Here is a 19,802-nt window from a genome sequence, read left to right as displayed (position 1 = left end):
CATTAGGACATAGGCCTAGAATATACCTTCATTGCTGAAAACTTCATGCTGTACATGCGACGCCAGGGGAGTCCAAGGGCCAATAACGTAGCGATGACTTTCTCCTATTGATAATCATTGACGTAAAAATATGTTTGAAGTTATTGCATACATGTAATGAATTGGACTTAAATGTAACAGTTTAGCGCAACGTATTACATACCTCCAGCCTTTTCACCCATTTGCTGCCAGGGTACATTTTCTGCTGGGGGTGTAAAGTTTAGTACTTGACGAACTGGGGGAAAAAACATAACAGCTTTAATTTCACTGCAGAGATTGCATATTCAGTAATGAAACAATAATTGAACTGTGCAAAGCTAATGATATGTACAACACACCTCCACACCTTTTATCCAGAAAGTCAAGTGCCCTAAAGAAAAACAGATTATGGATAAAAGGATTCCTAATCTTAAATAGAAGAATAGTTTCCAAGACAAAAAACATCACAAATAACATCACTTACTTGTACTCAAACTCTTGGCTCTGAAGTGGAGTCTGGATTACTGGGGAGAAACCTGGTTCTGAGAAAGAGGGAACAGAAATTTGAAAATCTAACAAAGTGTACAGTTTAGTTACAGGATCACAAATTAAGCATCACAGCAATACATTTTACATACCAGTTCAGAAGTCTACAGATGGCTCAACATTTTCCTGGTTTTCTGGAATCAATGCAACTTCTGTAGAATGTAGTGATTCAAGTGAATGTCCTGTTTGTCCCTCTCAACTCTTTTCATTATTATTTTCCTTTTGGCCCAGTAACTAAACATTGTGACTAACAATGTATTTACCTTTAAAACCAAAACGATTGACCAACAGTAGGTCTCTTGGGTGAAGATAATCGGTTATGCTCTGGCCAAGGTATCTGCAACAAAACCGGATTGTTAACGTTAGGAATATACAGTAGCTATGCTGTGGGGGGGAAACGTTATCAGCCAAATGTGGAACAGTGAAATTGTTAAAAATAAAATGTATTCATTGGGTGTTGTGATTCAAGTGAAATCACAATCGCCTTAAATCCAATACAGTAGCAACACAGCACAAAACATGCTAGCCACAGTGTGTACTGTAACAAAGGCAAAACAGCATGTGCTAGCTAACACTTACTCTAGCTACTGGACTAGCAGCATACTTGTTCAGGCAAACAAAATAATTTAAACAACATATATACATCGTTATTTTTGTAAGAAAGACTAAGTTTAAATTTTAGTGTTTTCTAGATGTAAAGCTTTTGCTACCTATTATAGCTCGTTAAAATTCAACATGTACTAACAACATTGCGTTAACAAGGCTACTTTAGCTAGTTAGGCCAGAACAAAGATGACTACACATTTTAAATATATAAACTAAAAACAATGTCAACATAATATTGCGTTACACAAAAAGGAAACATGTACTTACTTAAACGATGGTAGTCGATGACTTTGCCAGCTAGCAGACTGTAACTCGCGATTGAGCGACGAACTGATGCGAATGTGTCCAAACCAACATGGCCGGTCGATTTTGAGAGTAGCCTATTTAAAAGCGTCTTGCCGCCGAAGGACCGCGGCTTTTAGACCCAGGCAACCGCCAGAGAAAATGAAGCAGTCAAAAAATCTCGCAAGAAATGGGAGTGACGTATTCGGCGGCAAACGTTTCATCCCCGCCAGCAGGACGCACCTATAGCCGACAGCTGAGGGCCGGCGGCAAAAAGAAGCCTTGCGGATATTTTTTGCTATCTGGGTAGGCGGTATCTTTTGAACTGTTTGAGCTTGTTTCACCAGTTTAGGCTATCCCCAGTTCATATAATGAAACCTTTATTGATTTTACGTATGCTAATTATCGTAATTATTGTTAATTCACAATTTGGCTGTATCTTTTGAACTGATTACACAAAACCAACTTTCTTTCACCAGTTTAACTATCCCCACTTCAAATTATGAAATGTTTATTGATTTTACGTATGCAATTTTGCATAATTAGCATTAATTAACTATTAACTATTATGTTATATCTTTGAAACGGTTCAAGCTACAGACATGAACCCACTTTGGTTCACATGTTTAGGCTTTCCCCAGTTCAAATTATGAAATGTTCATTGATTTTACATATACTAGTTAGCAATCCACTTAAAATGTGGGTGTTACTCTGCAGATGCTCTGTTTATACTTCCTGTTGTTTTTAAAAAAATGTTTAAACCAATTCAGTCCTTACACTATTCCCTGTTTGTTTTTTGAACACCTTCTCTATTGTATGTACTATATTTTTATTGCTTTGTTTTTATTTTGTTTCATCCATAGATTTTGTCTTTTTCATACAGTTTGTACTGTGTTCTACCTCATGGTGTTTTATTCTGTTTCATACAAATTTGTACTCTTTTACAGTTTTTATGGTGTCCTACTTCCTGTTGTTTTAATTTTTTTATTGTTTAATAAATATCTGCTTCTCACTATACCTACATATTTAACAGATTCAATAAAAGCTAATTTATGCAAAATATTTATGCATCATTAATATGGAATTTATATATACATAATAAATTAATCTTCCACACCATCCACTGCAACTATATATTTTTTATATATTTATGATTAACAATCAAATGATTAATTACATAGAAACTAGTTGCTATGAATAAAGGTGCCATCAGTTGTCTTCTTATTAATTGCTTGTTTGTCATTGTGTCAGTGTTGCTGATGCAATTACCAAACACCAAACTAAATTAGGATACAATTGGTTGCATATGATACAACTGGTTGCATATGTCAGAATTATCACAAGACTGTTGATATCAAACATTGTCTACTTAATCAACTGAGTCAGTGTACTGGTGAAGGGATGGATCAAATAGGCCGATAGGTGGAAGGTTTGCAAAGTGATTTCATGCTCCCTTGTAAAAGTATTTTTAGTATTTTTAAACTACAAACTACAGCAGCAACACCATATATCAAAATAAAATACTGTATTTTGTAGTTTTTTTTATACACTTAAAATTAAGGTATCTTATATTAAAATAAAATGTTCTGTATATTAGCCCATCAATCAAATGTATTTATAAAGCCCTTTTTACAACAGCAGTTGTCACAAAGTGCTTTACAGAGACACCCGGCTTTAAACCCCAAGGAGCAAACAACAGTAGGAAAAAAAGAGTCCAATTGGAATAATAAATACATTTCTCTGGGCTAAATCCAGAGTCTATTTGAATTTAGACTAGGTCAAAAGTATGACCAGGTGGACAAGGACAAGGACAGCAACGGGCCCCCCAAACCAGGTAATCCGCAGGTGTGGACCAGGACCTCATCTCCTCCTAAAATGTAAAACTGGCGGAGACTGAGAAAAGTTAGTAGTACATCCCTCATATCCCCCAGCACAATAATATAGCAGCGTAACACCTTGGAACTGAGACAGGGGGGTCCGGTGACACTGTGGCCCTTCCCGGGGGAGGCCCCGGACAGGGCCCCGGACAGGGCCCAACAGGCAGGAAATCAATCCAACCACATTGCCAGGCATCAACCAAAGGGACACCCACCAACCGCAACCCCCCTGAATGAGGGCCGAGTAGTGCTAGCGGCGTACAGCCCAATTGCACAAGTGCGCAACAGAGAGTCAACAACAAGCCAGTGACTCCTCCCCCGAAAGGCATTGGAGGGTGGGCATCCCAGTGGCGACGAGAGCCCACCTGGCAAGACAGCTAAGCCTATATATAGCATTGAAGCAGCAGCACAACATGCTTCCTTCTGAAAAGCTTGCAAAGCTTTCCTCTCACCAGGAAATCATTGAACTTGAGAAGGAAAGATGCATTCTGGACATTGAAAATGCTAAGCTACAAAAAGAGGTCCTATTACAAAAAAAAGAGGTCCTGATTCATCAAAAGCAAAAGCTACTGAATTTGAACAAGCTACAACCACAGGATCCACTTGAAGCTTTATTGAAAATCATTACTTAATCATATCATTGTATTTATTTGTGACAAGTAAAATGTTTATTTCAATCAAAATGGAAGTCTCTTCAGATGAGTTTCTCTCTGTATGGATGGGAAAATAAGAAACATATTAGTTATTAAGTGTGGTTTAAGTTATACAAGTGCACATACATATCAATCAAAATATAATATATTCAGCCAATAATTACTTTAATTAAGCTGCAAAGTGGTTTTCAATCAGTGTTCTCCTGACAGCGTTGCCATCAGCATTTACAACATTATATATTTGAGCATCTTCCAGATCCTCATCCTCCTCTGGTAGCTCATCTCCTACTCTCTTCCCAAAGTTGTATAACACAGCTAATGCTACAATGATGGTCAGAGTAATGTCCAACTTGGTGCAGAGTCCCAACTGTAAACATGAAAATCTCAGCTTCCACACCCCAAACACTCTCTCAATTAGCCCTCTTGTTTTAATTTTAGAGTAGTTGTAATTTTTCTCTGCGTGGGTCTAAGGGTTGAAAAGAGGAGTAATTAGGTATGAGTGACATGCATAGCCATTGTCACCCACTAGGTATCCACTGATGTCCCCTCCTTCCAGCAGTGCACTAAGTTGACTGTTTCGACTGTCATGTGTGGATCCTGGCCATCTTGCAACAATGTGTGTGATCTTGGCCTGGTCATCACTCACAACTTGGACATTAATTGAGCAGTATCCCTTTCGATTATGAAAAAGTTCCCCATTCTCCCCACCTGGGTTAGTAATTGGAATCCAGCTGTTCTCTCCCTCCTTGGTTCAAATCGAATATACTGACCTTTTAAACATCCAACTGCTTTTGACACTCTGCTGACAATTCTGCAGACTGTGGACCAAAAAGATCCCATCAACCATTTGAAAAGACCCTGTAGCATAAAAACGCAAAGCTACTAGGAGCTGGAGAAGAGGTGGCACAGCAGAGTTCCTCTCACTTCCATGATTGATAGCTGGTTCAACCTTACCATTGGGGTATAAGACAGACTCTTTTGTAAAATCTATACCGATGGGAAAACTCACTATTGTTATAATATTCTATTGGGATTAATCGGTCTCTAATTTTCCTGCGAGGAACTCTTTCTTCTATTCCAATCCAGCGAAGATATGTTGTCATGCCTGAAATTAACCAGACATAAAAGTCCTCCAGGGGTGGTTTACATATAACTGCCAATCCATCGTTAAACTAGGTTTGAAATTACTGGTGCAACTGAATTTAATCTAGGTTTAAGTGGAAATTAAACTGTGATTGCCAAAGGTTTAGATTTAACCATTGTAAACTACATTTAAACTAAGTTTAAAGTTTGGTGCAACAGGATTAGTAGATAAACCTTGATTTAATCCAGTTTAAAAGTTATACCATGTTGGTGCAACCCAGCCGTAGTGTGCTATGCTAACATTCATAAGCTTTTTATGCTCATATGTATACACTCACCTAAAGGATTATTAGGAACACCTGTTCAATTTCTCATTAATGCAATTATCTAATCAACCAATCACATGGCAGTTGCTTCAATGTATTTAGGGGTGTGGTCCTGGTCAAGACAATCTCCTGAACTCCAAACTGAATGTCAGAATGGGAAAGAAAGGTGATTTAAGCAATTTTGAGCGTGACATGGTTGTTGGTGCCAGACAGGCCGGTCTGAGTATTTCACAATCTGCTCAGTTACTGGGATTTTCATGCACAACCATTTTTAGGGTTTATAAAGAATGGTGTGAAAAGGGAAAAACATCCAGTATGCGGCAGTCCTGTGGGCGAAAATACCTTGTTGATGCTAAAGGTCAGAGGAGAATGGGCCGACTGATTCAAGCTGATAGAAGAGCAACTTTGACTGAAATAACCTCTCTTTACAACCGAGGTATGCAGCAAAGCATTTGTGAAGCCACAACACACATAACCTTGAGGCGGATGGGCTACAACAGCAGAAGACCCCACCGGGTACCACTCATCTCCACTACAAATAGGAAAAAGAGGCTACAATTTGCATGAGCTCACCAAAATTGGACAGTTAAAGACTGGAAGAATGTTGCCTGGTCTGATGAGTCTCGATTTCTGTTGAGACATTCAGATGGTAGAGTCAGGATTTGGCGTAAACAGAATGAAAACATGGATTCATCATGCCTTGTTACCACTGTGCAGGCTGGTGGTGGTGGTGTAATGGTGTGGGGGATGTTTTCTTGGCACACTTTAGGCCCCTTAGTGCCAAATGGGCATCGTTTAAATGCCACGGCCTACCTGAGCATTGTTTCTGACCATGTCCATCCCTTTATGATCACCATGTACCCATCCTCTGATGGCTACTTCCAGCAGGATAATGCACCATGTCACAAAGCTTGAATCATTTCAAATTGGTTTCTTGAAAATGACAATGAGTTCACTGTACTGAAATGGCCCCCACAGTCACCAGATCTCAACCCAATAGAGCATCTTTGGGATGTGGTGGAACGGGAGCTTCGTGCCCTGGATGTGCATCCCACAAATCTCCATCAACTGCAAGATGCTATCCTATCAATATGGGCCAACATTTCTAAAGAAATGACAACTTTCAGCACCTTGTTGAATCAATGCCACGTAGAATTAAGGCAGTTCTGAAGGCAAAAGGGGGTCAAACACAGTATTAGTATGGTGTTCCTAATAATCCTTTAGGTGAGTATATATTTTTTAGATTAGATTCAACTTTGTCATTGAACAAGTACAAGTACAGTACAACAAAATGTAGTTAGCATCTTACAAGACGTATGAATAGAAGAGGGCAGAAAATGTACTTGTATTAAGTATAATCTATGTTACAGATGTGACATACAGATGTGCAATGTATAGATGTGCAATGAGGGCAAGTGCAGTACAAATGGCAATTCTAAATACCCTTAAAAATCCTCTGCAGTGTGTTGTCAATGAAGCTGGCAACCATATACATTTAGAGATTTACATGTTATTAGAGTATTAGTTAATTATTAAAATCCTTCTTTGATATTATTTTATTGTAATTACTTTTTAAATGCACAAGAACAATATTTATGTTCTTGTGTATTTAATGCTGTTGCATGAAAAAAGTTATTAGATTGTATGGATCCTAATACCAACTATGAGCGTAACCACTTGAATAACTGCAAATGGCAAATGGCCTAGCAAGGAAAGTCAAACATGTTTAATAGATAACACATTTCTGTTTCAGATGTTGATGAGTGTGCCACACAGACACACACCTGCTGGAATGACAGCGTGTGTGTGAACCTTCCAGGTAGTTTTGACTGTATATGCACATCTGGACCAGCCTGCAGTGGAGACTGTCCTCACGAGGAGGGCCTCAAACACAACGGACAAGAGTGGAACCTCAACCTGGACCGTTGTTCCGTTTGCTCCTGCAAGGTAGGGCTAATATATACAAACACAGATACACACCCTGCTACCTCTGATCCTGCAATGTACAATATTTACTTTTGCCAATGCTCATACAATATTTTTTTCACATTCCCAGGTTTTCACATAGTACAGACATGCATTCAGGTACAAAAACAAGATATATCATTTCTGACATTCAAAAAATTCAGAAAATCTGATTCCATCAAAGCATATTAAAAAGCTCATCACATGGACATTGAATGATAATAAGTCTATGAATAAATGGTGGATATGGGGGGCTGCAAATATTTGGACCATTATCTTCTGCGTGCTGTAACACTATTTTTGGCAAGGTCCCTTATGGAAAATGGATTTTAATCATCAGTGATGTTCAACCATGTTAAATACAGGTAAAATATTTTTTGAAAGTACTAGTAACATTTTAGAAAATATAGTACAAACCTTTTGTTCCCCTGTACAGAATGAAGGCAATTAGCAAATGTAACATTTCATCCATTGTGTCAGATGACTGTTTGCAGATGCCTGGTGTAAAAGCTAATCCTTGGATTGCTGATGTGGAATAGTTGGCTAGATATAGCCATATGTGCGCTAATGGTGGCAATAATATCAAGGTTATTACATGTACTGACATTGAATATATTTGAGGTGTATTATATAGCAGCACACTAGACAACCGACAGTACACATGGTAATTTCCAGTTTGGGGAGATCTATAATTGAAAATGCTGCTTATTTTAGTAAATTCCCTTTAAAGGTTGCATTGTCAACTGTCCAGTACTAAAGAGAGAGAAAAGAGTAAGAGTGACAACTGAGCATGAGACGGCAGTTAACTGACAAAGAGACAGAGAGAAAGAGGGAGAGGTAGAAAATGGCATTACACTGAAAAATACAAAAGAACAGTAGACAGACTGGTACACATCACACAGTATGACAACCGAAAAAAGAGAGAGGTACACCAAAGAAAGGGATGATTACAAATGTAACCTGGCTCCTTTTGCTGTCCTGGCTCAGGTGTCTGTATTGATGTTTTCACTGGGTTCTGTGACACTGCCATATGTTTAGCTCTCTACCCGACTAACACCTGATTTTAGTTCAGCTTGTAGTACAGTAGTTATAGTAGCCAAAATCCAGCTTACTGCATGACCACAACACCTGATCTGAGCTCTGCTTGAAGTAGGAATAGTAGCCAAATCCAGCTTCCTACATGACAACAAAACCTGGCTTTTTCCAGCCCTTTACATGAACATATTCTCCAACGCAAAGATGTTATATCAGTCTGTGACAAACTATTTTATATGCTAGCGTTATATTACTTACTAGCTAGCTTTCCCAGTGAGTACTGTCAAACACCAATTCATGGATGTTAGAATTTTATATTTGTTTTATTTTTCCTGTCCCCTTCTTGCCAATGTCCATAGATTTTAGTTCTGAACCAAAAATAGACATCTATCCTACAAGTTTGGACAGCAGTAAGTGAAAGTAGAGGCATATGTTAGAAGGGGTAAATGTAAAATACTGTATCTCCAAAAAGAAACAGGCTAGAAAGCAAGCTAGAGTGCATGAATGCAGCACAAGGTGATTTTTCCTGCTTTATAGGGAGAATTTCTTCACAGACCTAGGAAATGGTAAATGCCTATTCATTGATTTGAAACAATCTCTAGAGATGACTTGATGTTTGCATATTAAAAGGTGTTACATACACTTACGGAAAAACATCGGTCTTATCAGAAACCCCTTTAAGACTCCACATTCTGTATGTCTGAAAAGGTTATACGTTGAGCACCTATTAAGGATTTTCAATGTGGTCTCAGGGAAATATGAGACATATGTAAATCTGTGACACCAGATTTTGTGTGATATGTTACATTAGCTTAAATTACAATGTGCTACCATAACTTATAATACATTACAAATGACCTAAAACATATTTTAAGTTATGAACAGTACTAAAATGTCAGATATGTTATGAAGGCTACTAAAACTTACCATATATTGCACATTTACACAAAACGTACAATAATGTAGGAATTATTCGGCTCCCCGGACAGGCAATAAGGTCTATATGCGCCCCGCAGCAAGAAAACTCCACCCAGGGACGCTCCGCCCATATAGAACACCCTCGCCCTCTTCCAATTCGTTCCCTTGTGGCCCGTAGCAGGGAAGCTCCGCCCATATATATGCACTTTCCCTCATCCACTTCATTCCTTAGGATTCCTCAGCACTTATCTTTCTATTGTCTATGGACTACTTTCTAGTTGTACGGGTTGCTTATTTACATTGTCAGCTTAGACAGTATATCAACAGCACAGATTGCATATCCTATGGGTTATATTGGCCTATATAAGTGATTTTTCCTAATGAAGTACTACTGTATACTACTGAACTATTTGCTTTCCTTTGCATGGTTAGGGAGCTCTATATACAATGGTTATCCATTTTTTGTATCAAATTTTCGATTTGGTATTTATTGCATTATTTGTGCCTTACTACATGGTCTCTCAGATCTCCTTGGGCCTTGACTTGGGCCAGAACGGCCTGGAACAGTGTACCGATACTTCTAATTTTAGGCAAACAGCGTAACCCAACGTCATTACATTAACAGTTACTCTCACACTTCCCGTACCGTGCACCTTTCCAATTTTACCTTCTCCAACTAAAAAACTTCAGAAGACAAGAGAAACATTTATAAATACAAAGGACATTTCATCATATCAACTTTGCTGTACTTGAATTGCAAAAAACTAAAACGTATATACATTTGCTGCAAGGCGTCATACCAGTTTGAATTCTAAAACTGAGAAAGATTACTCAATTTATTATCTATTGTTTTTTCTATTTTTCTTTACATATTTCATCAAATCAGCCTCAATCTATATCCATGTTTTTACAGTAAGAAAAAGCATTCATGATGGGATATTCACTATTTCAGTTGGGATATTGCTATATTCATGAATAGTTTTTCATCGTCAAGGAAATAAACAATTCAGAGCATAATGAGAAACAAGGTGCCATTGGAAAGCAAGATTTGAGGAACCAATTGGAAGAGGGGTAGGGTGTTTTACTTGGGGCAGATCTTCCCTGGGCGGAGCTTCCCTGGGCGGAGGTTCCCTGGGCGGAAGTTACCTGCCATGATAGACCTTTCTCCAGACAGGCGCACTTCCATATCTTTCTTTTATTAGCGGTTAAAGCTAATGAAACCCATTATACTTCCCAGGCAATAGCCATAAATATACTTGGTTGTTTACTTTTTGTCTTGTTTGAATGAATACATATATTGACTAGACAGCGTCCATCACCCGGGCTGAAGTCACAGAGGTAGTCAAGAAACTCCTCGGTGGCAAGGCACCGGGGGTGGATGAGATCCGCCCTGAGTACCTCAAGTCTCTGGATGTTGTGGGGCTGTCTTGGTTGACACGCCTGTGCAACATCGCGTGGCGGTCGGGTACAGTGCCTCTGGGATGGCAGACCGGGTTGGTGGTCCCTCTTTTTAAGAAGGGGGACCGGAGGGTGTGTTCCAACTATAGGGGGATCACACTTCTCAGCCTCCCCGGGAAAGTCTATGCCAGGGTACTGGAGAGGAGAATACGGCCAATAGTAGAACCTCGGATTCAGGAGGAACAATGTGGTTTTCGTCCAGGCCGTGGAACACTGGACCAACTCTATACCCTCTACGGGGTGCTGGAGGGTTCATGGGAGTTTGCCCAACCAATCCACATGTGTTTTGTGGATTTGGAGAAGGCATTTGACTGTGTCCCTCGCAGCATCCTGTGGAGAGTGCTTCGGGAATATGGGGTCCTGGGTCCTTTGCTAAGGGCTGTCAGGTCCCTGTACGACCGAAGCAGGAGCTTGGTCTGCATTGCCGGCAGTAAGTCAGCCCCTTCAAGCCAGGACCTTCAGCATGCACTGGGACGGTTTGCAGCTGAGTGTGAAGTGGTGGGGATGAGAATCAGTACCTCCAAATCCGAGGCCATGGTCCTCAGTTGGAAAAGGGTGGCTTGCCCACTTCAGGTTGGTGGAGAGTGCCTGCCTCAAGTGGAGGTGTTTAAGTATCTAGGGGTCTTGTTCACGAGTGAGGGAAGGATGGAACGGGAGATTGACAGACGGATCGGTGCAGCTTCTGCAGTAATGCGGTCGATGTATTGGCCTGTCGTGGTGAAGAAAGAGCTGAGCCGCAAGGCGAAGCTCTCGATTTACCGGTCAATCTACGTTCCTACTCTCACCTATGGTCATGAGCTTTGGGTCATGACCGAATGGACAAGATCCCGGATACCTAGGACACGCTGGAGGGACTATGTCTCCCGGCTGGCCTGGGAACGCCTCGGCGTCCCCCCGAAAGAGCTGGAGGAAATGTCTAGGGAGAGGGAAGTCTGGGAATCTCTGCTTAGACTGCAGCCCCCTCGACCCGGCCCCGGATAAGCGGAAGAAAATTATGATGATGACTAGACAGCATCATGTCTCCAAAGGAAACAAACACCGCGAGTGATGTTACCGCGAGTTTGCGATAATTTCTGCAAAAGCAGCAGAAGGATTTTTACAAGAAGCTTCTATTTCAACAGTACGATAACTTTATGTCATTCCTCCAACTTTTTGTTGGAACTAACAAAAGACTTGGAGTAATAAAGGGTGTCCAGGAGGTGATAACAAGCCTACAATTCACACAGAGCTTTGTAGATGATCTGCAAAATGTGAATAAGGACTGAATCGGAGATCACTTTTAATGCCATTAGTACTTTCCACCTTGGAAATGCTGCTGAACCAATATTTATTCTTATTTTAACCCTTGCTTTATCCAGCTAATTTTACAAATAGCGTTACTCTCTGAAATCTTTCTTCAGTCTGCAGTTTTCAAAGTGTATATTGTTGTAGGCAATGGAGGAATTGGCATGTTGTTGTTGTTGTTGTTGTTGTTATCTCTAGCTGTCATTGTAGCTTCTGTCTGAACATTTTCTAATCCCAGACTTATTCTACCACCAGGCAGTACTCACATACATTCACAAAGAGAGCCAAGCCCTGCCTCGCCAAAGGGGATTGGCTAAAGATTGGCTGGATTCCGGGTGTGGGATTTCAGGTTTGGGGAGCTTTCTGTGGTGCTAACCGTCTCTCACAGAGCCTCATTTAACTTAGACACGATGTTTACATAGACAAAACATTTTATTTTCAATGAAACAAATTCTAAATAGTGCAACTCTAAACATTACTTGTTGGTTGTTTCTGTAGACCACCTAGCTATAGTGTACAATACATGCATTATGTGTGTCAATCAATCAAATGTATTTATAAAGCCCTTTTTACATCAGCAGTTGTCACAAAGTGCTTTTATAAAACACCCAGCCTGAAACCCTTAGGAGCAAGCAAAAACAGTTTTGAAGCACAGTGGAAAGGAACACTCCCTAAAAGGGGCCGAAATTTAGGAAGAAACCTAGAGAGGAACCAGGCTCAGAGGGGTGACAAGTCCTCTTCTGGCTGTGCCGGGTGAACATTATAAGAGTACAAGTTGTAATAATGAATAAATGTGTGCAGGCTGTGTCCAGAGTCTATAAAACCTAATCCAGGTCAGAAGCAGGACCAGACGGACAGGGACAACCCGGGCGGGAATTGTCTGCAGAGTGGCAGCTGGAATCCTCAGGTATCATCTTGATCTGCAACACAACCAGGAGGACTTTGGACAGGGATAGCAACAAGTCTTTCGAGCCGTGTACTCCGGAGGTGTGGGTCAAGACCTCATGTCTCAGTTTAAATGGAGCAGGAGACAAGATTTAGAGATTGCATTCCTTAGATTTAAAAGGATTTGCAGTGGAGAAGAACTGGCCCTACTCCCGTGTCACAATAATATAGCAACGTAAAACCTTGGGGCTGAGACGGGGGTCCTTTGACACTGTGGCCCTATCCAGGGGATAGGGCAGGAAGTCAATCCACCCACATGGCCAAGCATCAACCAAAGGGACACCAACCAACAGCAACCACCCTGAAATAAGGGCTGAGTATTGCCAGCAGAGTTCACTCTGCAACGGAAAGCCAGTGACGAATGGCACTGGAGCGAGGGTATCCCAGTGGCGGTGAAAGCTCACCTGGCAAGACAGCAAGGGGGGACAGTATCAAGCCTTTCCATTCACCGTCACAACCTCGGGCCATACTGCACTTAATCATAGACCATGCTGAAGAGATGAGTCTTCAGTTGACACTTGAAAGTTTGTACTGAGCAGTTCATTCCACATTAGTGGAGCTCTATGAGAGAAAGCCCTGGCTCTGGCTGTTTGTTTAGAAATTATAGGTACAATTAGAAGGTGTGATGGTAATTCCATCAATAGACACTCTTAAAGGAGTAACTACAGAGACAAAATTCTCTTGGCACAATTAACAATTTATTTGCAAATAGAGAGATACATCAAAAGCTTACACAATAATCCTCTGAGGTAGATAAATGAACAGTCAGGATTAATTACAGTTAAAAGGGGTGTGGTAAGATGCTGCCCAGCTGACGTAACTCAACAGAACAAATTCCCCTTGTTTTATTACTACCTAGACTTCACACAAGAGGCAGGCTGTCCTTCCCCACATGAGTAACCTCTTCAACTCTGAAGAAGACAGACAATAGATGCTCTGATGAGTTATACAGATGGCCAGATTTACGAGTAACCCTATAATCTGCCGATACCAGTCAATGATGCCCCCTAGGCAAATACCAGATCCCCCTCGCCTACATTCCTAAGGAACAAAGGATAGATTCCCTTATTGGTCTACGCAGATGAATAGATGGTCAGAGTACCTAGTGATGCTCTGATATTATACAGACATGTGTGTCAAAACCAAAGATCAGAGTTACATACCAGGTAAAAGAAAGGCAGACATTTCTCAAATGTACATTAGTTCAAGAATGTCCATAAAAATCCATCCTCTTGATACCAAATCAACGCTTGGTATCAAACCTCAAACAATTTACTCATTGGGATATTAGACTGCAACAAAACAGTACTCTTTAACAACATAACCTTGTTGATATCATTAACCTAATGATTAGAGAATGGATCAAATCTGAAATGTTTGGATCCTCATTTACATGCCTCTAGACCATTACCTGTGTCGCAACTCCAAGACCACACATTTTCATTCCACAGAACTATAACATAGTACAGCAAAAGCGTTTATGTTAAAATCACTGGTCAAAGGAAGTAATTTCAGGTGACACATATATACTGACAGTATGGGGTAAGTAGCATTGACATGTGGGTGTGTAAACACCAATCACTGAATACGTCCTTCAATTTGTTACTGGTACAAAATCCTCTCATGCCAATTGCTTAATTAACTGAAAAGTCCACTCATGGTTCCAATAAGATGTACTTCCAAAGTCATCTCAAATGTTCTGCTCCTCCAAATGTATGACAGTCAGATATGAACCATTTTTTGGCAGACCGATGTAACAGAACATAAAAGTTAGATGTATATTCCAAGATGTTGTCCTCCAATAGTGCAAATGCAGGTTACAATAACAAATCTCTAGTTGTCTCCATTCTATCTGCTTTATCAGCCAGGTCAGGAGAATCTGTGTGCTCTCCTTTGTGAATGCCAAAATGACCCGTTTTTAGCTCAGGGCTCTATAGCTGCAGGCCGGGTCAGAAGTGATGGTTACTAGCACCAGAAAATTCATTTTTCCCTCAGTAACTTCAATTCACTGTGCCTAATCTTTAAACACAGAGGCCCTCCTGTAGCGTTTGTCGTAGACCCCATGTTCTTCTCTCAGCTACCTCTCTCTGGGCTCCAACCAGTCCTCTATCGCTGAATCGTCCTGTACCTGTCAGTGAATTTTCCTTGAGAAGTTTAGTTGCAACTGCACAGTACACCATCACAAATATATCCATTACATTAGCTTGTTGCATCTTGCTAATGCATTAGAACCCAGTCCTAACAAACACTCAAACCAATATTTCCAATGTCTTTCTGCTTCCTTTGTCTAAATAGATTAGAACAGTTATAAACAGTAACAGTAACAGTATAGTTAAAACATTAACATTTCTGGTGCTTCTGTTCTGCTAGTGTAGCAAAATAACAATTCCACTCTTTTCTATAGTTGGTTTAACAACAACAAATAACAAAAAAACACAAAGAACAGAAGAACAAAAGTTTCCATTTCCTATTACTATTCCACTTTCTCATCATCAGTTAAGATAGTTTGCTTATATTGAAGTATCACTCTCAAAGAGTAGTTCATGAACAATTCTCAGTTCACCTAACCAGATATCAGTTGGTATACATTGTTTCACATAAATGATCAAATACCCTTATTGCAAATCAAGACATGTCACACCATCTCGAAGGTCAGCTAACATAACTGTTATTTAGCCAAATTTTTCTACAAGATGAAACTCAGTGTGAATTTCTCTAAGTCGCTTCTTATTATCCTAGTACATCAAAGACACTGTGTAATCCTTTCATAAATCATGATTCCCCCCTTTATGCCCTATCTCCCCAGGGCTCACCCTGGAGTGGGGGATGGTCTACTAACCTAAGGATAACAGACCCTAGTCTTGAAGAATGGTCCCCTTATCAATTAGGGACAAACCTTTTTGTCTCATCATTCACCTCAAAGAAACATCTGTTATCATTCCAATGATTGCCTACTAGGACAGAAATTCAGTACATTGTTATACATGTCTATAAAAATAATGAAGAGTCATTGAATATGTGAATAAACATGGAATTGACACTTCAGGTTCCAAGTATTCAATGTAGGCGAATTAGAATACCCAATTTTGATATTGTCACCCGTAACTCTGTGACATTCTAAAGAGTCCAAACAAGTCAAAATGGTAAGATGTATTCTACTCAACCATAGTCATGTTAGGATTGGTATAAAAACTTTTCAAAAACCCAGTTAGACAAATAATGTGAACGAACACTAAGGGATGATGATTTTAACAGATGCCAATTTTCTGCTATAACTATAGAAACAGGAAAAATTCAATTCTTCATGTAACTCTCCCCCTGCTTTCACGACAGAGTCAACAGAGAATAACTCCAAGCGTGAAAGCAGAACCATTACAGGACAGACATTAAAAGAAAATCGATAGTTGGGAGGAATCTAACATTCATCCAGTAAAAAGTCGCAAACTGAATACCCCAAAAAATTTATGAAAATTATAAAAACATCCAAAAAATAATAGAAAATACTGTGCCACATGGTCGCTTGTGTGAATGAATTAAAACCCGTAAAACCTATAGTAGACCAAGGTGTCTTACCCAGTGAAACTGGGTAAGCATATCAAAATTTGTATTTCCACAGGCACTGGCCAAACTAAGTTGAGACCACACAAACATCATGACTCAATTAACCTCCTGAAGTCTAGGGATTTTTTGTCAACTTAGATGCATGTCTGTTATTCAAAACAGTCAGCCAAAATTGCTACTTTCATGCATATGTCATGCAACAACATCAAGCAAATATCCCATGTTAGCTAAAAGTTCTGATTTATTGCTCTACCCATCTAATATAGTTGCTGTTTGCAAAAAAAAAAAACGCTTATCTTATCAACACAGCAACAGTAGGGGAAAAAACTCTCAAGAAAGGCCAAGTTAACAGAGAACAGATGCATGAAGTCACTAAAATCAAGGAACAATCAGGGAGTGATCCCCAGGATAGTCCATCCTAGACCTCTAAATACAGTCACATCGATCTACCCCATTTGTCAGTTTACCAGGCTAGAATTTAAACGCCAATAATGAGCATCAGGCGTAGGTCTGAAAACACAAGTATTATCCCAGTTATCATTGTAAATACAAACAAAGCGAGACTACAGTACTTAACCAAACCCAATTGAACATTTAAAATAGGACGTCTAATTTTACGGGTTTTGGCTAATGTTACCCTTTTGCAGGCTATGACTATATTGGCCGAGAATCCAGTCTTCCTGGAAAACAGCGTGTTATCTTAATGTTAAAGACTATCGCCATGTTCTGCATTCTACTCCATACAAGGAGAGAGAAACACACTATTTTAACCCCTCATAACATAACCACAAGATCATATTTCACCAAATTAGAGGAGCAGCATTGTACCAATTTCCAATATATCCCTCAAATTAAATATAGGACATTATTCACGTATATAATCCAAAGGTAGCAGGCGAACACCTCCACGTGTGCCAGCCACCAGCACAACACTAGAAAGCAAATTTCTATTTTGCGGATTCAGCACTAAGGCAAAAGCCGAAAGAGTGGGCCCCACAAAAGAACGACGCAACCTTGCGATTACAAAACTTCCAAGTGAACAACAACCTCGGTAAACGAAATCAAATATTCCACCAAGGAATACACAATGCAGCCAATCGGAACCCTCGTGCACAGGGAATACCAAAATGGACAAATGCATTTACTAGGTCGACCAAAACCAGATAATGACAAATGCCCGGACTCGGACCACAATCTCATACAGAACAAGCACAATAGGCGCGTGCGCATATACAACTTCATTAGTACAATTACTAATTTAAACCACAAGCTGACCAACAACTTCGGCATTTTACAGGAGCAATCCCTACTCCATCCTACAGTCTCTTAAATTGGTGGACATAGAACTTGACAAGATCTGTGAGGGCCCCTGAGTGTAACAAGTGGTCGTGCTCCACAACACGGATACGTAACGGTTAACCTCACAGCACCGGGTAGCTGTCGGCAACAAGTTCGCTCCCCCCGTGTTGCTGGAATTCAATCCGAGGACATCGCACTGCGAACCCACAGGGACCGAATCTCCCCTACCTACCATACAGGCCATACGAGGAGACATTGGGGCACCATTCCCCTACTGTTGAAAAACAAACAAGACCTCCTACTCGCATTTCACACAGACATTTGCACAGAAACCAATTCCACCAACAGAGAGCTGCTTAAAATCCTGCACGAATCGCCCCGCAAAGACAGCATGAGGGCGTTACCAGTGCTAACAGGACTCAGAACTACAACAGCCTTTTATTCAGTACAGTTACCAAAACTGGAATACTATTTTCCTTTAAAAAATAAGAAACGGGCCGAGGGAGATCCAGCCAACATGCGGGGTCGACTACGCCAACTGTGAGGAAACGTTCCCCACCGAAGTTGTCCCGACGAGCCAGAGGAGACGAAGCAACACCCCGTGGGCCCCAAGTCAACGTCGAAGCGCCACCGAGGCTGGCTGTCAAGTGGGGGGGTTTCAGGACCCCAGCCCAAGCTCACAAGTCCGCTGGGAAAGCCGTGGCTGCTCCAGGAGAAACACTGCGGAAGGGTGGGGATCGGTCAGAGGAATGGCCCAGGTCGAAAACAACCTGAGAAGGGGAAGCTAAAACATAGACATCAGTAAACCCAACACCACACTGCCGAAATCTTTCATCAGCCTCCTTATGCCACATAACATAAGCTTTCCAATCAACCTTCTGTCTCTCCTTATGCAACCCATGAAAATACCAACTATACCAATATAAAAACTTCTCTTTCAAATCATACAACCGTTCTAGGCAAAAACTGCCATTCAGGGAAAATTTAAAAATTCCCAAAGACACAATTGTTCACACGTCCATGCACCATAAACTTCAGACATCATTTTTGCCGGTCCAATGTAAAGATGAAAGACCAGTAAAGATTTACTGCCGCACTTACCCATTAAACCTAAGCGAGACGAAAATGCCAGATCCAGGGTGAACCCAAATGGGGCTACCAAGCCGCCACCTTTCACCCTGGTACCTCGATTAACATGCCCCAGCATGTGTTAATAAGCACATCAGCCCTTTCGTGAGATATTGCTTACACTGGTGTCTTTTACCGTGGTCCACCCACCATACTGTTAACAGTTTTAACCAAAGGCTCGACCATAATGTGCACGTACCTCCTGAGTTCAAAATGTAAGCCCGGGTACCTGTACTGATGAGTCCCAAAAATTATTTAAGCAGAACGTCCTGACGCTCACCGTTTTCGCAACCAGTCCACGAGCGGGGGAGGATTTGGGCTCCGGGACCCAGTCACCGGCCGCGCACGGATTACCCGCTATGATTTGATTACAAGTATCCTGGACGAGCTCCCAAAGTGTGATGGCAATTTTATCGATCAAAGCTCTTAAAGGAGGAAGTACAGAGACAAAATTCTCTTGGCACAATTATGTTTATTTATTTGCAAATTAGAGAGATGCTTCAAACGCTTACAAACATAATAATTCTCTAACTTAATTCATATTCGTATTTATAGTTGAAATAGGGCTGTGGTAAGTTGCTGCCCATCTGTCTTGTCAATAAAACACATTTCCCCTGTTCCATCACATGTCCTGGGCTTCAAACAATGGGACAGGCTGTCCTCCCTCACACGGGTAACCTTCCCAACTCCTGAGGAGTCACAATGTCTGGACAAACAACTGATAGACACTAAAGGGTTGTACAGATTTACTGATTTACGAGTAAACCTCTAATCCGTTGGTGCCGGTCAAGGATGCACCCCAGGTAAACACCAGATCC

The 19,802-nt window shown here is 40.7% G+C and overlaps 1 protein-coding gene across 6 annotated transcripts in view; it reads left to right on the top strand.

The window, feature by feature from the left end:
* LOC105031116 (protein kinase C-binding protein NELL1) overlaps positions 1-19,802 on the top strand; it is a 781,285-nt gene that overhangs the window by 667,444 nt on the left and 94,039 nt on the right. For all 6 annotated transcript variants that reach the window (XR_003782803.2, XR_004576720.1, XM_029124715.2 and 3 more), the window contains one exon: positions 7,145-7,338. Coding sequence is in view for 4 of the 6 variants with exons in the window: in XM_029124715.2 (XP_028980548.1) it covers positions 7,145-7,338 (194 nt within the window). In the remaining 2 variants the exon portion in view is untranslated. The remainder of the gene's footprint in view (positions 1-7,144; positions 7,339-19,802) is intronic.

This window comes from Esox lucius, chromosome 2 (assembly GCF_011004845.1).
Source record: "Esox lucius isolate fEsoLuc1 chromosome 2, fEsoLuc1.pri, whole genome shotgun sequence".
Lineage (NCBI taxonomy): Eukaryota > Metazoa > Chordata > Actinopteri > Esociformes > Esocidae > Esox > Esox lucius.
This window is presented reverse-complemented; position numbering and strand designations above follow the sequence as displayed.